At 39.4% G+C, this 19,894-nt stretch overlaps 1 protein-coding gene across 1 annotated transcript in view; it reads left to right on the top strand.

The window, feature by feature from the left end:
- ABCA13 (ATP binding cassette subfamily A member 13) overlaps positions 1–19,894 on the top strand; it is a 374,898-nt gene that overhangs the window by 313,315 nt on the left and 41,689 nt on the right. Inside the window, exon 56 of the mRNA XM_061166289.1 lies at positions 19,358–19,508. Within this exon, the coding sequence (XP_061022272.1) occupies positions 19,358–19,508 (151 nt within the window). The remainder of the gene's footprint in view (positions 1–19,357; positions 19,509–19,894) is intronic.

The following is a 19,894-nucleotide window of genomic DNA, read 5'->3' as shown; positions in this document are numbered from 1 at the left end:
CCACTTACCATTTAATACACTGTTAGGTTTATTTATATAAACTTGATATGTTTCTGTGCTTTAAGTTTCAAACTTGTTTGCATTTTCTGGCACAAATTCTATCCTACATCTTTCAGACTATGGTTTTATAATATGTTTTATGATCAAAGCAAGTTCCTTCATCATTAACTATCAGAATTTTCCTGTTGTGAAATCTACATAGATGTAAAGACTAGTTAAAACATTGAAAATATTGATGATTCTGAGCCTTCTTATTTAGGACTATGGTTGCTACACTTCTTGCAGTTCTCTAGCGATTCTTCATTAAATTTTAACATAACCTACGTATTTCACATTCTGGATATGTCTTCATATTTTATGTAATTTGATAGCGCTGTGAAAGAAATTTTCCTCCACCTATACTTTTAATTGATTAATGTTGCTATCCAAGGAAACTAATTTTTTAAAGCTGTATCCATTTTGTAAAATTATTTTATTTGATCTATCATTTTCTTAGTTGAGTATCAGCATTTTTCTTGGTAGAGAAAAATATTATTTCTTATTTTCTAATATTTATATATCTAATATTTGTATCTCTGTATTTTATATGATTGAATTTATTTGAACTAGAATTATGCTAAACCTGCATATGTAATAAGTATGTTTTACTAAGAACTCACTTTTCTGAATTTCTCCATTAGGAATGATTGCTGATTTTATCTAAATCATGAATATCAGTGATCTTTCATCATTTGGACTGTATTATTTTTCATATTTTTAAAGGAATACATGTGCACAGTGGTTAACTTACTGTTCAGTGTCTGTAATATTATGATTATGTAAATAATACTTGTAGTTGAGCCCTTTTCTTTTTTGCACTAAAAGTCTTAATGAAGACTCTATGGGTTCTTTTAATCAGTAAAGCTTGCTTCCTTTGATGCTTAGACACCTTCTTGATGTTTTTTTCTTTTATAATTTCCCCACTTGTGTTTCTTTGTTATCTGTTTCTTGGTCTTCTTTATTCAGCTGTTATGTCTCCTAGAATGAAACATTTTCTCTTCTCTTTTCAGCATCTTTATTTTCTAGTTCTACTTTCTGGGAGATTTTCTCATCTTTTAATGTAGTCTTTGCTTTTACATTTTTACTGATTTATTCTCTGTGGTTATTTATTTATTTACAAAGCATGACATTCTATTTGGTTTTTTGTTCACCTCTCATTAATCCAGAGGTGACTGGATCTTTTTCCTCTTCTAACTTGATCATATAAAGAGATTTTAGATTCAGACTGTTGTTAAATTTTTGTATTGTTCTTTCTCTTTTAAAGAAGAAGATGCATGTGTGTTGCATGCATCATTTATTTAGGTATATGCCTGTTTTAATTTGTGTCAGTGCTGTTCATCAGCTTTTTCATTTATATTTATAGTGTCTAATCCTACCTAGGTTTTGTTTGTTTGTTTTGATGAAGGATAACTGGGATGTGGGGATATATGTGTTTTGGTTGCTGGAGTGTCAGAGACTTGCCTTCGTGATGAAAGACAGCCTGGGTGTACAGACGTCTGCAGCTCCCATGGCCCTTCTCAGAAGCTCTGGATGTTGCTGTATTGCCTTCTGCCTATCAGCCTCACTTTGCTTCCCTTTCAGATATTTGTATTGTCTCATTTTCTTTCCCCTAAAATTTACCAGAACAAGCAAGAAAACAAAACCTATTAACTATCCTTCTAGAATTAAAGAATTCATAGTGTTTTCATTTTGGGTTATGTTTAGCCCCTCTCTCATACATTTTTAAATTAAATTCAAGAAGATAATTTTGGTTTCCTTACTGTCCTTCTTTATTTGAAGTTATGACCTGTTATTCTCATCCTGGGAGACTTTTTATTTTATTTCGATGCTCTTTTACCTGTCATTTCTCTCCATGGATTAATGTTTCTCTTTCACTGAGGCTGTTCTGTCTCATGTTCTGCAATTTCTATGAAATTGTCTACATATTTCCTAAATGTTTCAGACACCCTCTTGATGAATTTTCTGGATGTTGCTCCCTTTCCACTCTTCAGCACTGTTTCTAGGGGATATCATTTTACTTCTCTTAGCAAAGGCGTGATCTTCCTTAAGTTGATGTTTCTTGGGAGCAGTGGTGAGCAGGTCCCTCTACGCAGGTGGGACTGGCTGTGTGTAAAATTTAGAGATGCCTGCAGGAGAGGGCTGGTCGCAGGTCCGTGTGGGTGGCCGGCAGGTTTTTCCCTGTTGGTCCCTTGTGCTGAGGGGGCATTGCTTCTCGCCTGCGCTGCCGTGTCCTGCGGCTCTGCACCAGGGCAGAACATAGACACCAGCTGGGGCTCAGCGGTGCCTGAGGTTTCTGGGCCCTGTCTTCCGGCGGCTGTTCTTCTTTCTTCTCTGACCCAGGATCCAGGTGCTGCATCTGTGGGTGGGGGAAGGTGGATGTAGGTCTACCTATCTTCACATATTCTCTTCTATGATTCAAATCCTCATTATGAACTGTGTTTTTAATAGTTTCTTAAAATCCAGTTCCTTTGATTATAACTTTAAGATGCCCTCTAAGATTATTACATTGCTTCTCTGTATGAAGAGATTTTGTTGAATTTTATGGGCTTCCCAGGTGGCACTGGAACCTGCCTGCCAATGCAGGGGACATAAGAGACGTGAATTAGATCCCTGGGTCGGGAAGATCCCCTGGAGGAGGGCATGGCAGCCCACTCCAGTATTCTTGCCTGGGAAATCCCATGGACAGAGGAGCCTGGTGGGCTACAGTCCATGGGGTCACAAAGAGCCGCACATGACTGAAATGACTTGCACACACGCATACAGAGGCATTTTAAGGTAAACATTATGGATGTAATTTTTAAATGGAAGTTTGACCTCTGGTTGTAACTCTGACAAGGTAAAGTGAGAATTGATGTGGATTAATGTGAATTAATATTTTTTTTTTCTCCGAGATGTAGGCAAGGTTCAGTGGTAACCAAACCAGGAGAGAAGAGTTGAGGAGAAAAGAAATAGGCCAAATAGTTCTGGGAACATAGGGCCATAAATTTTGAACAGGGGCATTGAAAGAAGGTTGAGAAGTGTGAGTCAGGATTCTCTGAAGACTGAAGTGTTAACCAGCAGTACAGTTGCAAACTAAAAACCAAAAAACAAAAATACCATTGAGGGCAGAAGATTAGGGCTTTATTGTTGTTTCTTCTTTTTTTAGTTTTATATTCAGTCTTATGTTCCCTGCAATATATGCTCTTTTATAAAAGGGACTAATGCATCATATTTATGTTATTTTTCTGTTTTCTTCCTACAGAAAACTGTAAAAGGTAAATATGCATCCTGAGACAGACAGGGATGAAGTTGTGCATTTGATGTAAATTGTTGCCTTTGAATATGGTAGATGATTACCCAAATTATTTAGCATAAATAGTAAACATTTGGTATCTGTAATGACACTGACGTATTGTGATTTCCATGGGGAAGGATGATGCTTTTTAGCCTCAAGCTGTTACCTAGGTCACAAAGAGTATATTTTAAAGGCTGTGGGCTTTGTGTGGATACTACTTAATACTTTGGTCTAAAATATCAGTTTCCTTTTTGCATTCTTTTTATCAGGTAAATAATTTTTGTGATGTTGCTTCAGCATTTGTCATCCTCATTTTAACTGGTTTGGAATATGCAGTGCATTCATGTGGTAGAAATATTCAAAGACTGTAGGTTATAGGGTAACTGTGTTCCCCAATGGGCCGGGACCCCTTGAAGGGTTCATGCTTCAGTTTGTGCTCCTGCGTGCCTCGACACTGTGGAGGGAGAGGGAATGAATGGGAGTTAGTCATCAGCATCTGTTTCTGAAATGGTAATTGGTCTTCGTTTCGGCTGCCAGCCTGGGGTCAGGGGGGCCGTTTCTATTTCCTGGAAAATAATTTCATCCAAATGTAAGTTTATTTGCTTTGATATGGGCAAAATAATGTCTTCTTATTGTTTTACTTTCCTCTGTATTTGTAATGTCATTGTTTTTATTTCACATTTCAAGCTTTGTGATTTTTATCTTTTCTTTTCCTAGAGGAATAGATCTTTTATTTACTTTTTTTCATAAAATTGGCTATTTATTTGTTCTATTTTTTGTTTCCATTTATTTAATTTCTGCTTTATATTTATTCTTTCCTCCAATGTCCTTTTAAATTTTCTATAGCATTTTTAGTATGCTGCTTAATGCATTAATTCCAATTATTTCTTCTCTGTTATTGAAAATTTTAAACCCATAAACTTTCCTCTGATCATTGTTTTTGACAATATTCTGTGTATGATTTCATTTTGTTATTTTCCATATATTTTGCACAGTCATTTGATTTTTCATTGTGGAAAGAGCTTTTATTTTGACATTTCAAAGTTGTGCAATGTTTTGTTTTTCTGCTGGTTTTATTTCATTCACTAGGAAATTTTCACATGCCCTATTCCTTCTTGGTCTGTTTGTTTCTGTTGAGTGTTCCTTTTTTATTTTCTGCATGCTTCACATTTCTTCCGACAATTTTGAGGGTTTTCAGACTGTGTTCAGAGTCTCCGGTTTCTTCTACAAATATAATTGTATATAATGCTTAATTTTTTACTTTAGAGAGACTATTATCTCCTCAGTATAAACAATAGCAAAGTCCATACATTCCCAATTTCAGACATCACCCCCTCTTTTCTTTTTTTTAATGAATTTTCTCCTTTCACTTTTCACCCCTAGCGTTTTTTGAGCGGGGGGTGGTGAACATGGCATCCTGGTGTGGGAGTGAGAATGGGACAAAAGCAGAGACTTTGGTGTGACTTGGTTGTCAGAGCTTTACCGGCGTCTCCACGTGAAACAGTATAACTCACATATTAGCTTTTTTCTCTGACCTCTAAACTTGTAAAATAACAACCTTGAGTTTTCCAGAGTGTTTTTTCTTTTAGTTGAAGAAAATATGTTAGAATTTCTGAGACTCCAAAAACTTTAAAGAATGCCATAAAATTGAGGCATTATCATCTTATGTCTACTGTTTATCAACAGCTTATTAGCACTAAAAATGAAGTTATTTTGCTAATAATATTATTTGCAGCTTGTTATTTTTATGAGACTCAGTAGATTTGGACACATGACATAGTAAAATAACTTACACTTCTAATGTAGGAATTATTTTAAAGTCTCACATTGAGAAAACAAAAACCATAGCAACTTTGCCTGTCCCTGCTTAAATGTTCCAAATATTAAGTAGGTAGGTAGAGCAATAGGGCTTTCCTGGTGGCTCAGAGGTTAAAGCGTCTGCCCGCAATGCGGAAAACCTGGGTTCGATCCCTGGGTCGGGAAGATCACCTGGAGAAGGAAATGGCAACCCACTCCAGTATTCTTGGCTGGAGAATCCCATGGACAGAGGAGCCTGGTGGGCTACAGTCCACGGGGTCGCAAAGAGTCAGACACGACTGAGCGACTTCACTTTCACTTTTTTCTTTGTTTGAGAGAATACAAACATTCCCAATTTGTCATTTTTTTAATGAATGCCCTGGTGTTTTAGTATTTCTTTATATGAAGATTCATTATAAAACTCTATTTTTTCTTTATATATATATATATATATGATTGAAGTACAGTTGATGTGCAGTGTCGCAGGGGCACAGCAAGGTGATTCAGTTGTAGATACACACAAGTATTATTTTTCAGATTATTTTCCAGTATAGGTTATTTATTACAAGATACTGGCCATAGTTCCCTGTGCTGTACAGTAAATCTTTGTTGTTCGTTTCATATCTGTTCTTTTTTAATTAGAAATCTAGCATTCCATTAATACTGAGTCAACAAGTGGAATCAAAATGTCAAATTTTTTTAGCCTTGTATAATTTTAAACAGAGATACCCACTGTTAGAATAATTTAAACTATTTAAAGAAAAAAAAAAAACACTCTTCCTGACAATATCTATTATAGTCAGAAATAGATATTATATTTCTACTCATAGTGCATTTAATATAATTTGAGCCCACATAGGTATAAATATATGCAAGATATATTGCAATTATCCTGTGAACCAGTGACACTCACGCTTACTGTCCTGACTCTGTGAGCTCACCGATGATGTATTTAACCTTTAACCCTGACCTGAGGAGGAGTGTGTATGCTGAAGTGATGCTGAGGACATGCTGGTCTCAAGTGGTTTCCCAGGTGGACCAGCACATCTCATTTGATGTCTTACATCAAGCGAGAAAGCATTCAATGGGCAGTCTCGTGACAGTGCAGCAGGAAACAGGTGGAATCCCAGTGTTTGTTCTTTGGGAACAAGTCTTGAATGCATTCACTTCATCTTTCCTGGAGTAAATGCCTAGATTGGACACTTGTGCAACAGCAATGTATCTAAGGCAATGAGCCACTTTGTTGCCAGAAGCTTGTAGTGTTTTGGGCAGGAAGGCAAAATCTCAGCCAAAGAAAAATATGATTGGGTATCATTTTACTGTTTTGAAAGGACATTACTTAATCAGGTTGCTGGCTTCTCCCTTTATCAGTTGCAAAGACATAATAAAAATAAATACAAGTCATAGCTTAAGTACTCCCTAAAAGAGTGACCATGTTCTCTGAATGTTGCAGGTGTGCTTGTGTTTAAATATTGATCTGAAGGACCTCAGAGAGCTCTACTTGTAGTAGACGGTAGAACATGTGTGGTGTGTGTGGTGTGTCTGTGTGTTTATGTGTGTGTGTGTCTCTGTGTCAGTGTGTTCATGTGTGAACCAGGGGAATGAACTTATTCTGTCTTGAGAGAAGGCACTAAAACATGTTACTGATTCCCATTGAAGAAACAAAGCAACATGTCAGCGTCATGTTCACTCTAAAACCACATCAAGTCATCCTGGGGGTTCAGCTCCCGGAAATCCGGTTGTTGAGTTTGTTCTTGGGCTCAGGGTTTCTCCTGATATGGGGGTTCAGCTCCCAGAAATCGAGTCTTTGAGTTTGTTCTTGGGCTCAGGGTTTCTCCTGACGTGGGGGTTCAGCTCCGGGAAATCCGGTCATTGAGTTTGTTCTCGGCCTCAGGGGTTTCTCCTGACACGGGGCTCACGTCCAGGAGTCGGCGAGACTGTCTCAGTCCAGTTGCTCAGGAATCATGTGTGGGGACAGCCCTGCACTCTCTTGATGGCAGAGTGGGGGTAAATCAGTGGGTAACCTTGCAGTGAAATGTGGACGGTGTCAGCAAAACATCAAGCATTTTGAGGCCAAACAGGTATAAAATACTGACGGGAAAGCAATCAAACCAGGGCCACCAAACAGTTCTTTCTCGGCTCTTTTTGACCTATTTTGGCAGCTTACAAACTGCTGATAATACAAAGAAAATTAACTGACTGAAGTGAAAAGTGAAACCTTGGTAAAACCTTTTCCAACATTAAACCACTGGTTTGGTAAAGACCTCTCAGGATGCTCCAGACATTTTATTTAATTTTCAGAATTCCGTGCCCTGTTATTAAATAAAGAGAAAAATAGCCTAGTCAGCATGCATCGTGGTAAAAGCCACTAAAAGTTCATTCTTATGTCAGACCTTCAACTGAAAAATGCCTTGCCTTTCCTATCGGCACTAGAGCATAAAGCATACAGTGTTATGACCTTCCTTACTAGTTTGAGATAACTGAAATGCAAGTATGTGGAAACTGAAAAATAGATGTGAGCATTTTCCAATAGCACATAGATGTGACTGACAGTGATTTTGATTTGGAAAATGTTTGGTTGGCATCACTCAGAGATGAGTTGGGAGATTAATATCCGCAGGTTCATCTTCTTTTAGGTCAGCTAGAGTGAACTCTGGTTTGGTCCTGTACTCTGGCCTTACTCCATAGCTTCGTTGTCACATGATGCCCTTTTGTACATTCAGGGTGTTTTTTTCTTTTTTTTAAAAGTAGCTTTTATTGGGGCCTAGCTGCTTTGCAGTGCTGGGTTAGTGTCTCCTGTACAGAGAAGTGAATCAGCTCTGCGTATACGTGTCCCCTCTTTTTTGGATTTCCTTTCCATTCAGGTCGCCGCAGAGCATTGAGTGGGGTTCCTTGAGCCACATGGCAGGTTCTCATTGGTTATCCATTTCATGCATAGTATCAGTAGTGTATATATGCCAATCCCATCTCTCAGTTCATCCAATCCCCACTTCCCCCCTTGACATTCATATGTTTGCTTTCCACATTCGTATCTCTGTTTCTGCTTTGCATATGAGATCCAGCCGTTGAATCTAGGAAAATGGTATGTGCATGCGTGCTAAGTCGCTTCAGTCATGTTGAATTCTTTGTGACCCAGTAGACAGTAGCCCATCAGGCTCCTCTGTCCATGGGATTCTCCAGGCAAGAAATACTGGAGTGGGTTGCCATGCCCTCCTCCAGGGGATCTTTCTGACCCAGTGATCAAACCTGCATCTCTTATGTCTCCTGCATTGGCAGGTGGCTTCTTTACCACTAGCATGACCTGGGAAGCCCGAAAAAATGATATAGATGTATGTTTTCACAAGGCTGTGCCCACTCTGTCTCTGGTTTATAACTTGATGTCATTGAAAGTGAGTTTATGTTCAAGCTGAACTTGAGGTGTCAGGTTGATCTCTTCGAGGCCCTTATTTTCCCCCAAATTTTGATAAAAAATGTTTTCTAGTTACAGAGTAGCAGGCATTTAAGCTAATGAAATAGAGCTAGGGAAACCTCGACATGCTTTGACTTCATGTGTCTTCAATGCTGTTTGAGTATCTAGCTCCACTGTGGTTCAGGAGCCCCACAGGGATGAATGCCAATTCATAATAAAAACTGTAGAACTGATGAACATCCTGTGCCAGATGTGAGCAGGGAAGTGATTCCTTCTCTCTCAGGGCAAATGCAAACATTTTAATAGCATAGCAGGCAGAAGATGCCCTGCTCCAAACGGAGAGGGTGAAAATGCTTTTTCTCGCTCCATTGTGAAATCTTGTCCTTAGTTAAAAACTATCAGTCCTGTGTGATTAGAGAGTAGGCAGCAGTCACTGGGCTAAGTAACAAGTAAGTCTGAAAAGAAAAAGGACCAGACTCTTTCCATGGCTGGACCCCTGCCTCCCCAGCCCATCACTCACCTGCTCTCAATTGTTCACCTCTTCCCAAGTTCAGAGATACCAACACTGGCACTAGAGGTAAAGAACCCACCTGCCAATGCAGTAGACATAAGAGACATGAATTCGATTCCTGGGTCAGGAAGATCCCCTGGAGAAGGGCATGGCAACCCATTCCAGTAGTCTTGCCTGGAGGATCCCATGGACTAGGAACCTGGTAGGTTGCAGTCCATAGGATCTCAAAGAGTCAGACACGACTGAGTGACTAACACTTCCACTTTCCCAAATTCAAAGATGCCAACTGCAGGGTTACAGGCAAGGTGTGGGCAGAAAGTCCTGAGCCCACTGAATGTTGAAAAGGGTAATTTAAAAAGCTATTCCATCTCTTTAGATGGTTAGAATGTTTAAATTCATACAAGCTTCATATTGTTAAATTGTCAAAGACTTGAGATGGGGAAAGTTGTTACAGGAAACCATGAAAACTTACTCCTGAAGAATTTAAGGTAAGATTTCTGGATTGGGGAAGATCTGCTGGAGAAGGGATAGGCTACAGATATGCAGATGACACCACCCTTATAGCAGAAAGCAAAGAAGAACTAAAGAGCCTCTTGATGAAAGTGAAAGAGGAGAGTGAAAACGTTGGCTTAAAACTCAACATTCAGAAAACTAAGATCCTGGCATCTGGTCCCATTACTTCATGGCAGATAGATGGGGAAACAGTGTAAACAGTAACAGACTTTATTTTTTTGGGCTCCAAAATCACTGCAGATGGTGACTGCAGTCATCATCCTTTGAAGAAAAGCTATGACCAACCTAGACAGCATATTAAAAAGCAGAGACGTTACTTTATTGACAAAGGTCCGTCTAGTCAAAGCTATGATTTTTCCAGTAGTACTATACGGATGTGAGAGTTGTACTATAAAGAAAGCTTGAGTGCCGAAGAATTGATGCTTTTGAACTGTGGTGTTGGGGAAGACTGTTGAGAGTCCCTTGGACTGCAAGGAGATCCAACCAGTCCATCCTAAAGGAAATCAATCCTGAATATTCATTGGAAGGACTGATGCTGAAGCTGAAACTCCAATACTTTGGCTACCTGATGTGAAGAACTGACTCATTGGAAAAGACCCTGATCCTGGGAAAGATTGAAGGCGGGAGAAGGAGAAGACAGAGGATGAGATGGTTGGATGACATCACTGACTCAATGGACCTGAGTTTGAGTAGACTCTGGGAGTTGGTGATGGACAGGGAGGCCTGGCGTGCTGCAGTCCATGTGGTCACAAAGAGTTGGACACGACTGAGCAGCTGAACTGAACTGAACTGAATCCACTCCAGTATTCTTGGGCTTCCCTTGTGGCTCAGCTGGTAAAGAATCCGCCTGCAATGTTGGCGACCTGGGTCAATCCCTGGGTTGGGAAGATGCCCTGGATACGGGAAAGGCTACCCACTCCAGTATTCTGGCCTGGAGAATTCCATGGTCTGTATAGACCATGGGGTTGCAAAGAGTCGGACACGACTGAGCGACTTTCACTTCACTTCACTTCTTAAACACTGAAAATTGTGTTGTGTGCTGTGCTTAGTCACTCAGTCACGTCCAGCTGTTTGCAACCCCATTGGCTGTAGCCCACCAGGCTCCTCTGTCCGTGGGGTTCTCCAGGCGAGGACACTGGCGTGGCTTGCCATGCCCGACTCCCAGCTCCTGGGCTGGGATCTTCCCAACCCAGGCATTGGACCCAGTTCTCCCACATTGCAGGTGGATTCTTTACTGTCTGAGCCAGCAGGGACTTATAAATTAAATACGCACAACAGTTTTTGAAATGGAAACTTTGCGTTGAGATATGTAACACCTAGGACTTGTCAGTGTATAAGGCTTGGTGGGTTTTCATAAGGTTAGCCCACCCAGATAAGCACATAAGCAAGAAATTAACCTTTGCCAGGACCGAGAAACCACCGTCATGAACTCAGTCAAGAGCCCTCATCTAAACTAAAGCAATATTCTGACTTTTATCACCCTAGATTATGGTTCTTTTGTTTGTAAACTTTGTAGAAATGAAGTCATCCAGCGTATGCTTTGGTGAGTGGCTTCTTTCCGGCAGTGTTTTATTTGTGAGATGCATCCATCTCACGAATGTGTTGTAGTAGTTCACTTGGTTAATTTTGGCAGAGATGTGTTGTGAGCATTTATTGTTGTTGAGTTGCTCAGTCATGTCCACCTCTTTGTGACCTCATAGACTGCAGCATGCCCGGCTTCCCTGTCCTTCACTATCTCCCAGAATTTGCTCAAACTCATCTCATGTCCATTGAGTCAATGATGCCATCCAGCCATCTCATCCTGTCACCACCTTCTTCTCCTGCCCTCAATCTTTCCCAGCATCAGGGTCTTTTCCAGTGAGTCAGCTCTTGGCATCATTGCATTTGTTGGGAAACATATAAGGCATTCCAGTTGTATACATATTAAGAAACAGGGCTATTCGCATGGAGCAGGTGCGTTTTCAGCCCTTGTGGATACCGACAAACTGTTTTGCTATATGATTCATATACCGTAAAATTCACACTTTTAAGTGTAGAAATTCAGTGGTTTTTAGTAATTCACAAAGTTATGCAACTGTTTCTACTAATTCCATATCATTTTCATCACTTTTTTCTGGGCCATGCTGCTTGGCATACAGGCTCTTATTTCCCCCACTAGGAATCGAACCTGTGCCCCCTGCAGTAGAAGGGTGGAGTCTTAACCGCTGGACTGCCGGGGAAATCCCCATTGTCAAGTAGCCATTCCCTGCTGTCCCTCCCCGCTTAGGCAGCTCTCAGTCTCCTCTCTGTCTCTGTGGATTTGCCTGTTACAGACGCCTGTGTAAATGGAGTCACGCAGCATGTGGCCTTTTGTGTTAGCTGCTTTCGCCTGGCGTGTTTCCAGGGTTCATTTGCGTTGTAGCCTGTGTTCGTCCTTTACTCCTTTTTATGACAACAGTACTTAGTGGTGTGAATCTATCAGATTTTGTTTATCCATTCATCAGTTGAAGGACATGTAGTTCTCTACTTGTTTTGCTTTTATGAGTAAGCTTCTATGAACATGGCTTCCCTGGTGGCTCAGAGGTTAAAGCGCCTGCCTGCAATGTGGAAGACTTGGGTTCCGATCACTGGGTCGGGAAGATCCCCTGGAGAACGAAATGGCAACCCACTCCAGTATTCTTGCCTGGAGAATCCCATGGACAGAGGAACTTGGTGGGCTACAGTCCATGGGTTCTCAAAGGGTTGGACACGACTGAGCGACTTCACTTTCACTTTCTATGAACATTAGTGGACGTATTTTATCAGACATAAGTATTCAGATCTATTGAGTGTATAACCAGAAGTGGAATACTGGGTTGTATAGCTAGGTATCTAAGCATAGCATTTGAGGAATTGCCAAACTGTTTTCCAAAGTAGCTGCACCATTCCTGGTAGTCATATATGAGGGTTCCAGTTTCTCTACATCTTCACCAACATTTACCATGTTTCTTGGTTTTTATTATAGCCATCCCATGGGATGTGAACTATATGTTATTATAGCTTTGATTTGTGTTTCTCTAGTGACTAATGATACTGACAATTTTTTCTATGCTTATTGGTTATTTGTACATCTTCTTTGAAGAAATATACATTCAGATCCTTTGAATATTTTTCAAATTGGGTCACTTTTTTTTTATTATTGAGTTGTATGAGTTGTTTACATTCTAGAGTCAGCCCATTATTAGATATAGGATTTACAAAAACTTTCTCCAGTTGCGTGGGTTATCTTTTATATTCTTGATGGTGTTTTGAAACACAAAAAAATTAAATTTCAGTTTTATGCAATTTATCTTTTTTGTATTTTTTCAGCTTCATTGTGGTATAATTGATAAAATTTTAAGATGTTTAAAGTGCATATGGTGATGACTTGATATACAATATATACTGTGGAAAGATTTCTCTCATCTGCTTAAAGAATTCATATATTACACACTGATTTTGAATCCTGAAGTTTTACTGAATTTGGTGATTCATTCTAACAGTTTTTTTTTTAAGTAGAGTCTGAATAGATGCTGTCTTTTCTATTGTTGCTTATCCTTTTTGTGTCATATCTAGGAATTATTGCTTTCTCCAAGATCAAGAAGATTCAGGCATATGTTTCCTTCTAGGGGTTTCATAATTTTTGAAGTTTTTTTTTTTTATCAATTATGAGTTAATTTTTACATGTGGGGTGAGGTATGGATCTAATTTTTTGTTGTACAATATTTACAGTATTCCCTTATAAATTTTTCTGTTTCTGTAAGTTTAATACTAATGCCTCTTCTTTAGTTTAATACTAATGTCTCCTCTTTAATTTTGATTTCAATAATTTGAATCTTCTCTCCTTTTTCTTTGGTCAGTCTAGCCTGTGGATCCTGTTGTATTTTTTCAAAGAACTAACATTTTGTTTTGTTGATTTTCCCTATTATTTTTCATATTTTCTTTCATATTCATTTTTGTTGTGATTTTATTTTTTCCCTTCAGATTGCTTTAGATTTAGCTTGCTGTAATTTTTCTAATTTCTTATTGGGAATGTTAGGTTATTGTTTTGAAATTGATTTTCTCTAATATATATATTACAACTGTTTCTTTCCCTATATATACTCCTTTAAATGAATCTCATAAATTTTTATATGTTTTATATTTATTTTAGTCATCTCATACTATTTTATAGTTTTCTTTATTTGGAATAAAGTTCTTTCTTTGCATATCATTTTCTTGGGAGCATGTCATTTAAATTTTACATGTTTGTGGTCCTCTCAAATTTCCTTCTTTTTCTAATTTCATTCTATTGTAGTCAGAAAGCATATATTCCATGATTTCAATCCTTTAAAATTTATTGATATTTTTTTCATAAGCTCACAAATATTCTATCTGGACAGTGTTTTCCGAGCATCAGAAAGGAACGTCCATCTGCCGCTGTGGGTGAGGGATTCTATAAGCGTCTCTCGGTCCAGTTGGTTATAGTGTTGTTAAGGTTCTCTGTTTCCTTCTTGATTTTTCTGTCCATTATCAGATGTGATATACTGAAGATCCCAACTTTTATTGTTAAATTGTTTATTCTTCTTTCAGTTTTTCCTCATGTATTCTGGGGCTCTGTTCTAAGGTAAAAACATGTTAATATTTGTTACATTTTCCCAAGGAATTGATGCTTTTATTATTATGTGTTTTTCTGTGTCTCTGTCAAGTTTTATACTACAATTTCTTTGGTCTGATGCTAGTATAGCCACTCCAAAATGCTTTTGGATACCATTTGCATACTATATCTTTTAAAAATTTGTTGTAAAACACACACAGCATAAACTTCACCATTGTGACAATTTTTAGGAGTACAGTTCAGTATTAAGCTGTGAAAAGATATGGAAGAAACTTAAATGCATATTACTAAGTAAAACAAGCCCATCTGGAAGGACTATATTTTGGTGTAATTTCAACTATATGGTGATCTGTAAGAGTCAGAGCTATGGAGACAATAAAAGATCAGTGGAAGAGGGAGGGAGGGGTGAACAGGCAGAGTGCAGAGACTTTAGGGCAGTGAGACTGACCTGGGTGCTTCTGTGGGTACCTGACATCATGACTCTGACAAAACCCACAGCATGCCCAATGCAAAATGCAAACCCCAGTGTGGATTGTGGACATTTGTTAATAGGAGTATCAGTCAGTTTTAACCAATGTGCCACAGCAATGAAGATAATGATTGGAGGGGGGTGATTCTTGACCTCCTTCATCCTCCTGTACTTTCTATCCCACTTTCCCATAAACCTCAACTACTCTAAAAATTAAATCTATTAGTTAAAAAAGTAATTACCTCCTCTATTCTTTTTTGATATTGTCATTTTATCTCTGTGTGAAAGTGTTAAAGAATGAAAACAATGGCAGACTTGTATGGGCCACATAAAGGTGTTAGAACTGGTTCTGTAGTCAGTTCAAGGCAGCGGTGCCTTTCAGGGTTTAGTTTTAACATCTACAAAATGGAAAGTGGTGATTAAAAAAGAAGGTGGGGGGCTGGAGGGACAGGGAAATGAGGCCTGACTCATACATGCATGTTGATCTGAAACAAATAGACTGCTGGTTGTTTTTCCAGCAAGGGTGGGTTTTGGGGATCATCAAAGAACTTATAATTTGGGGTCTGCAACCATGGCAATGGCAAGTCCCCCTGTGAAGATGCAGAAAAGAAAGCCTTTATAGAGTGGAAGGGAGGGTGGGTGGGGCAGTAACAAGGAGCCTACAACTGACTTTCCATTGGCTGAGTCCAGGTGGGAAGCAAGGAAGAGTCTTTCTTCTCCCTGTGGGCTCGGCCGCTGTCACAGGGCTTGAGAGCTCCCCCTGCTGGTCTCCTATGTATGTTAGTCTCTTAGGCATATCTGATTCTGTAGCCCGCCAAGCTCCTCTGTCTATGGGATTCTCCAGGCAAGAATACTGGAGTGAGTAGCCATTCCCATCTCCAGGGGATCTTTCCAACCCAGGGATCGAGCCGGGTCTCCCACATTGCAGACAGATTTCTTACCATCTGAGCCACCTTGACTAACTCTGATTAAGGTTTCTGTTTTCTTTTATTTTAAATATACCAAGAATTATGAGGTTACCTTTGGGGATATTGGAAATTTCTAGAACTAGATGTTAATAGTAATTATGATTGCATAGAATGCTTTTAATATTCCACTAAATTTTATACTTAAAATGTAAAATGGCTAAAATGATAAGTTTTGTATTATGTCTTTTACCACCATAAAAAATAAAAAAGAGGATAGAAAAAAGTTTTTGAGTGAAATTTTTCCAGAGGCAGTGGTTCAAAATAAAACCTGATGTTGCGTATTGAAATAAAAAATTCTAATATGCTAGTAAATTTGTTGAAAAAGATGCACACTACTATATATCTTGTGAAATCTCTTAAATACACTGATGAAGAAAGTTCCTAAGAGTGATTGAACAGATGAACATATTTTCTAAAGAGTAGCAAAAATCAGGCTGAAATAAACTTTTGCTATTTGAAATTTAGGGAAAAACTGTTTGATGGATTAATGCTTACAAGATTAGGAACAAAAGCAAAATGAAATGGGAAACATAAAATTTTACACAAAATTTTACTCAAAACTAAATTTTCTTGCATTGTTTACTTATTACCAGGTACTTGTACCACTTAAATACAGATTAAAACATTCAGTCAGTTCAGTTCAGTTGCTCAAAGAGTTCAGTTGCTGCAAAGAGTCGTGTCCAACTCTTTGTGACCCCATGGACTTGAGCACAGCAGGCCTCCCTGTCCATCACTCACTCCCGGAGTTTACTCAAACTCATGTCCATTGAGTCAGTGATGCCATCCAATATCTCATCCTCTGTCATTCCCTTCTTCTCTTGCTTTCAATCTTTCCCAGCATCAGGGTCTTTTCCAATGAGTCAGCTCTTCTCATGAGGTGGCCAAAGTATTGGAGTTTCAGCTTCAACATCCATCCTTCCAATGAACACCCAGGACTGATCTCCTTTAGAATGGACTGGTTGAATCTCCTTGCAGTCCAAGGGACTCTCAAGAGTCTTCTCCAACACCACAGTTCAAAAGCATCAATTCTTTGGCATTCAGCTTTCTTTATAGTCCAACTCTCACATCCATACATGATCACTGGAAAAACCATAGCCTTGACTAGACGGACCTTTTTTGTCAAAGTAATGTCTCTGCTTTTTAATATGCTGTCTAGATTGGTCATAACTTTCCTTCCAAGCAGTAAGCATCTTTTATTTCATGCCTGCAGTCACCATCTGCAGTGATTTTGGAGCCCCCCAAAATAAAGCCAGCCACTGGTTTCCACTGTTCCTCCATCTAATTTGCCATGAAGTGATGGGACTGGATGCCATGATCTTTGATTTCTGAATGTTGAGATTTAAGTCAACTTTTTCACTCTTCTCTTTAACTTTCATCAAGAGGCTCTTTAGTTTTTCTTCACTCTGCCATAAGGGTGGTGTCATCTGCGTATCTGAGGTTATTGATATTTCTCCCAGCAATCTTAATTCCAGCTTGTGCTTCCTCCAGCCCAGCATTTCTCATGATGTACTCTGCATATAAGTTAAATAAGCAGGGTGACAATATGCAGCCTTGACGTACTCTTTTCTATTTGGAACCAGTCTGTTGTTCCATGTCCAGTTCTAACTTGATTACTGACCTGCATACAGATTTCTCAAGAGGCAGATCAGGTGGTCTGCCTATTCCCATCCATTTCAGAATTTTCCACAGCAGTCAAAGGCTTTGGCATAGTAGGTAAAGCAGAAATAGATGTTTTTCTGGAACTCTCTTGCTTTTTTGTTGAGCCAGCGGATGTTGGCAATTTGATCTCTGGTTCCTCGGCCTTTTCTAAAACCAGCTTGGAAGTTCACGGTTCACGTATTGCTGAAGCCTGGCTTGGAGAATTTTGAGCATTACTTTACTAGCGTGTGAGATGAGTGCAATTGTGCAGTAGTTTGAGCATTCTTTGGCATTGCCTTTCTTTGGGACTGGAATGAAAACTGACCTTTTCCAGTCCTGTGGCCACTGCTGAGTTTTCCAAATTTGCTGGCATATTGCATGTAGCACTTTCACAGCATCATCTTCTAGGATTAGAAATAGCTCAACTTGCATTCCATTTCCTTCACTAGCTTTGTTCATAGTGTTCCTTCCTAAGGCCCACTTGACTTCACATTCCAGGATGTTTGGCTGTAGGTGAGTGGTCACATGATTGTGATTATTTGGGTTGTGAAGATCTTTTTTGTATGGTTCTTCTGTGTATTCTTGCCACCTCTTCTTAATATCTTCTGCTTTTATTGGGTCCATACCATTTCTGTCCTTTATTGAGCCCATCTTTGCGTGATATATTCCCTTGGTATCTCTAACTTTCTTGAAGAGATCTCTAGTCTTTCTCATTCTGTTGTTTTTTTTTTTTTGTTTTGTTTTTTTTTTCCTCTATTTCTTTGCACTGATCACCGAGGAAGGCTTTCTTATCTCTCCTTGCTATTCTTTGGAACTCTGCATTCAAATGGGAATATCTTTCCTTTTTTCCTTTGCTTTTGGCTTCTCTTCTTATCACAGCTATTTGTAAGGCCTCCTCAGACAGCCATTTTGCTTTTTTAGTCATTGAATGATTAGATTCACTTTTTTTTTTTAATGAAAGATGCTCATAATAGCTTCTGTAGTAGTTATGATTTCTCAGCAAGTTTTTCTTTACATAACGTTTCATTTTGAAGTTGTAAATTTTCTTTTCTGAAGTGTTCTCAGGAAAATTTATAGACTTTATGATTCTACCTATGTAAAAATGAATAGAAAGATGTCAGTGTTTCATGTTAAATGTGATCACATTTGAGTAGTGTAAAAATGTCCATGATGAATATCTATTAATAATAAAATAAGAATAAAACAGGAGCTCTTTTCCTTTAAGTAAGTACAATTTTGTATAATCCTCAGCATGTACTCATGGAGCATTGCTACACTTAAAGAATTAACAGAATATTAATGGTAGACATTACTATTAATGGTAGACATTAACTGAGGGCTGAGACCATGAGTTTTTCTTTTAGATCTCTATTTTTCTGTATGTTCAATCAGATATATATATTATTGCTATCATAAAAGTGATTTTTTAAAAATCTGACACTGAGTGATAGCCTCACCATGGATTTATTAGATGTTCATACAAGTTGTTTTGGTTGAGGGAATAATAGCTGTGGTGGCCATTTATGGAGCAATAGCCATTGTTGCCAACCCCCCAGGGAATTTGACTTTGGAGTCCAGTGGGACTTGATTACAGAAGTTCCATAGGACTGGGGAAACAGACTCTTGCAGGTCACAAACAAAACATTGTGTGCAGCCAGATGATGCTGGGAAGCTCTATGCCTTAGGCCTGTTCTTTGACATTCAGAGCATTTGTGGTGTTAGAGCTAGGTCTGTCCTACCCACACATGGACTGCTATTGGTTCATTGAACCCATTTATACTAAGTTAACTAATTGCATTAAACAAACTGCAACAGGGCTTCCCAGGTGGTGCTAGTGGTAAAGAGCATGCCTGTCAGTGCAGAAGACATAAGGACGTGGGTTTGATCCCTGGGTCGGGAAGATCCCCTGGAGGAGGGCTTGGCAACCCTCTCCAGTATTCTTGCCTGGAGAATCCCATGGACAGAGGAGCCTGGAGGGCCTGCAGTCCGTAGGGTCACAGAGTTGGGCATGCCTGAGGTGACTTAGCATGCACTTAGTACACAGCACAAACTGCAGCAGACTTGTGATTGATGAGCCAGATTTAAGGAACGGGTGATGTGTGTCTGGGAAGCAGATTTTCTGTATGCTGCTGCTTCTCTCGGCAGAGAGGACGTGACTCTGTCTCTTGCTGGTGCGGCCGGCATCCGTGTTGGCTACTGTCCGCAGCAGGACGCCCTGGACGAGCTCCTGACGGGCTGGGAGCACCTGCGCTACTACTGCTGCCTCCATGGGATTCCAAAGCAGTCCGTCCCCAAGGTAAGAGCCTCCTAGGGCTTCCGGAAGGAGGGACCAGCAGAGGAGTGCGTGGCAACACCTCGGGTCCCGGGCGCGCTCTCTCACCCCGTGATGAGGATCCGCAGTTTCAGATGAAGTGTCCCTGAAATATATTTCCAATATTGTCACACTGCAGTAAACACAAATATGTCTGTGTTACATTCATGATGTATATATATTTAGAATAGGTCCCTGCCGAGAGAAGAAGCCGTGGGTAGGAGTGAAAGCCCACAGCCATCTGCAGTCTTGTTTCCTATAGGACCCCCTCCCCCACCAAGCATCTTTTACTTTTAGTGGGCTGTTAATTTATATTGGAGAGCAAATAGCATAGATTTGGATCCCCAGGGCCTGTGGAGAAGGACTTAGCT

Source organism: Dama dama, chromosome 18 (genome assembly GCF_033118175.1).
Source record: "Dama dama isolate Ldn47 chromosome 18, ASM3311817v1, whole genome shotgun sequence".
NCBI classification, from domain to species: Eukaryota; Metazoa; Chordata; class Mammalia; order Artiodactyla; family Cervidae; genus Dama; species Dama dama.
This window is presented reverse-complemented; position numbering and strand designations above follow the sequence as displayed.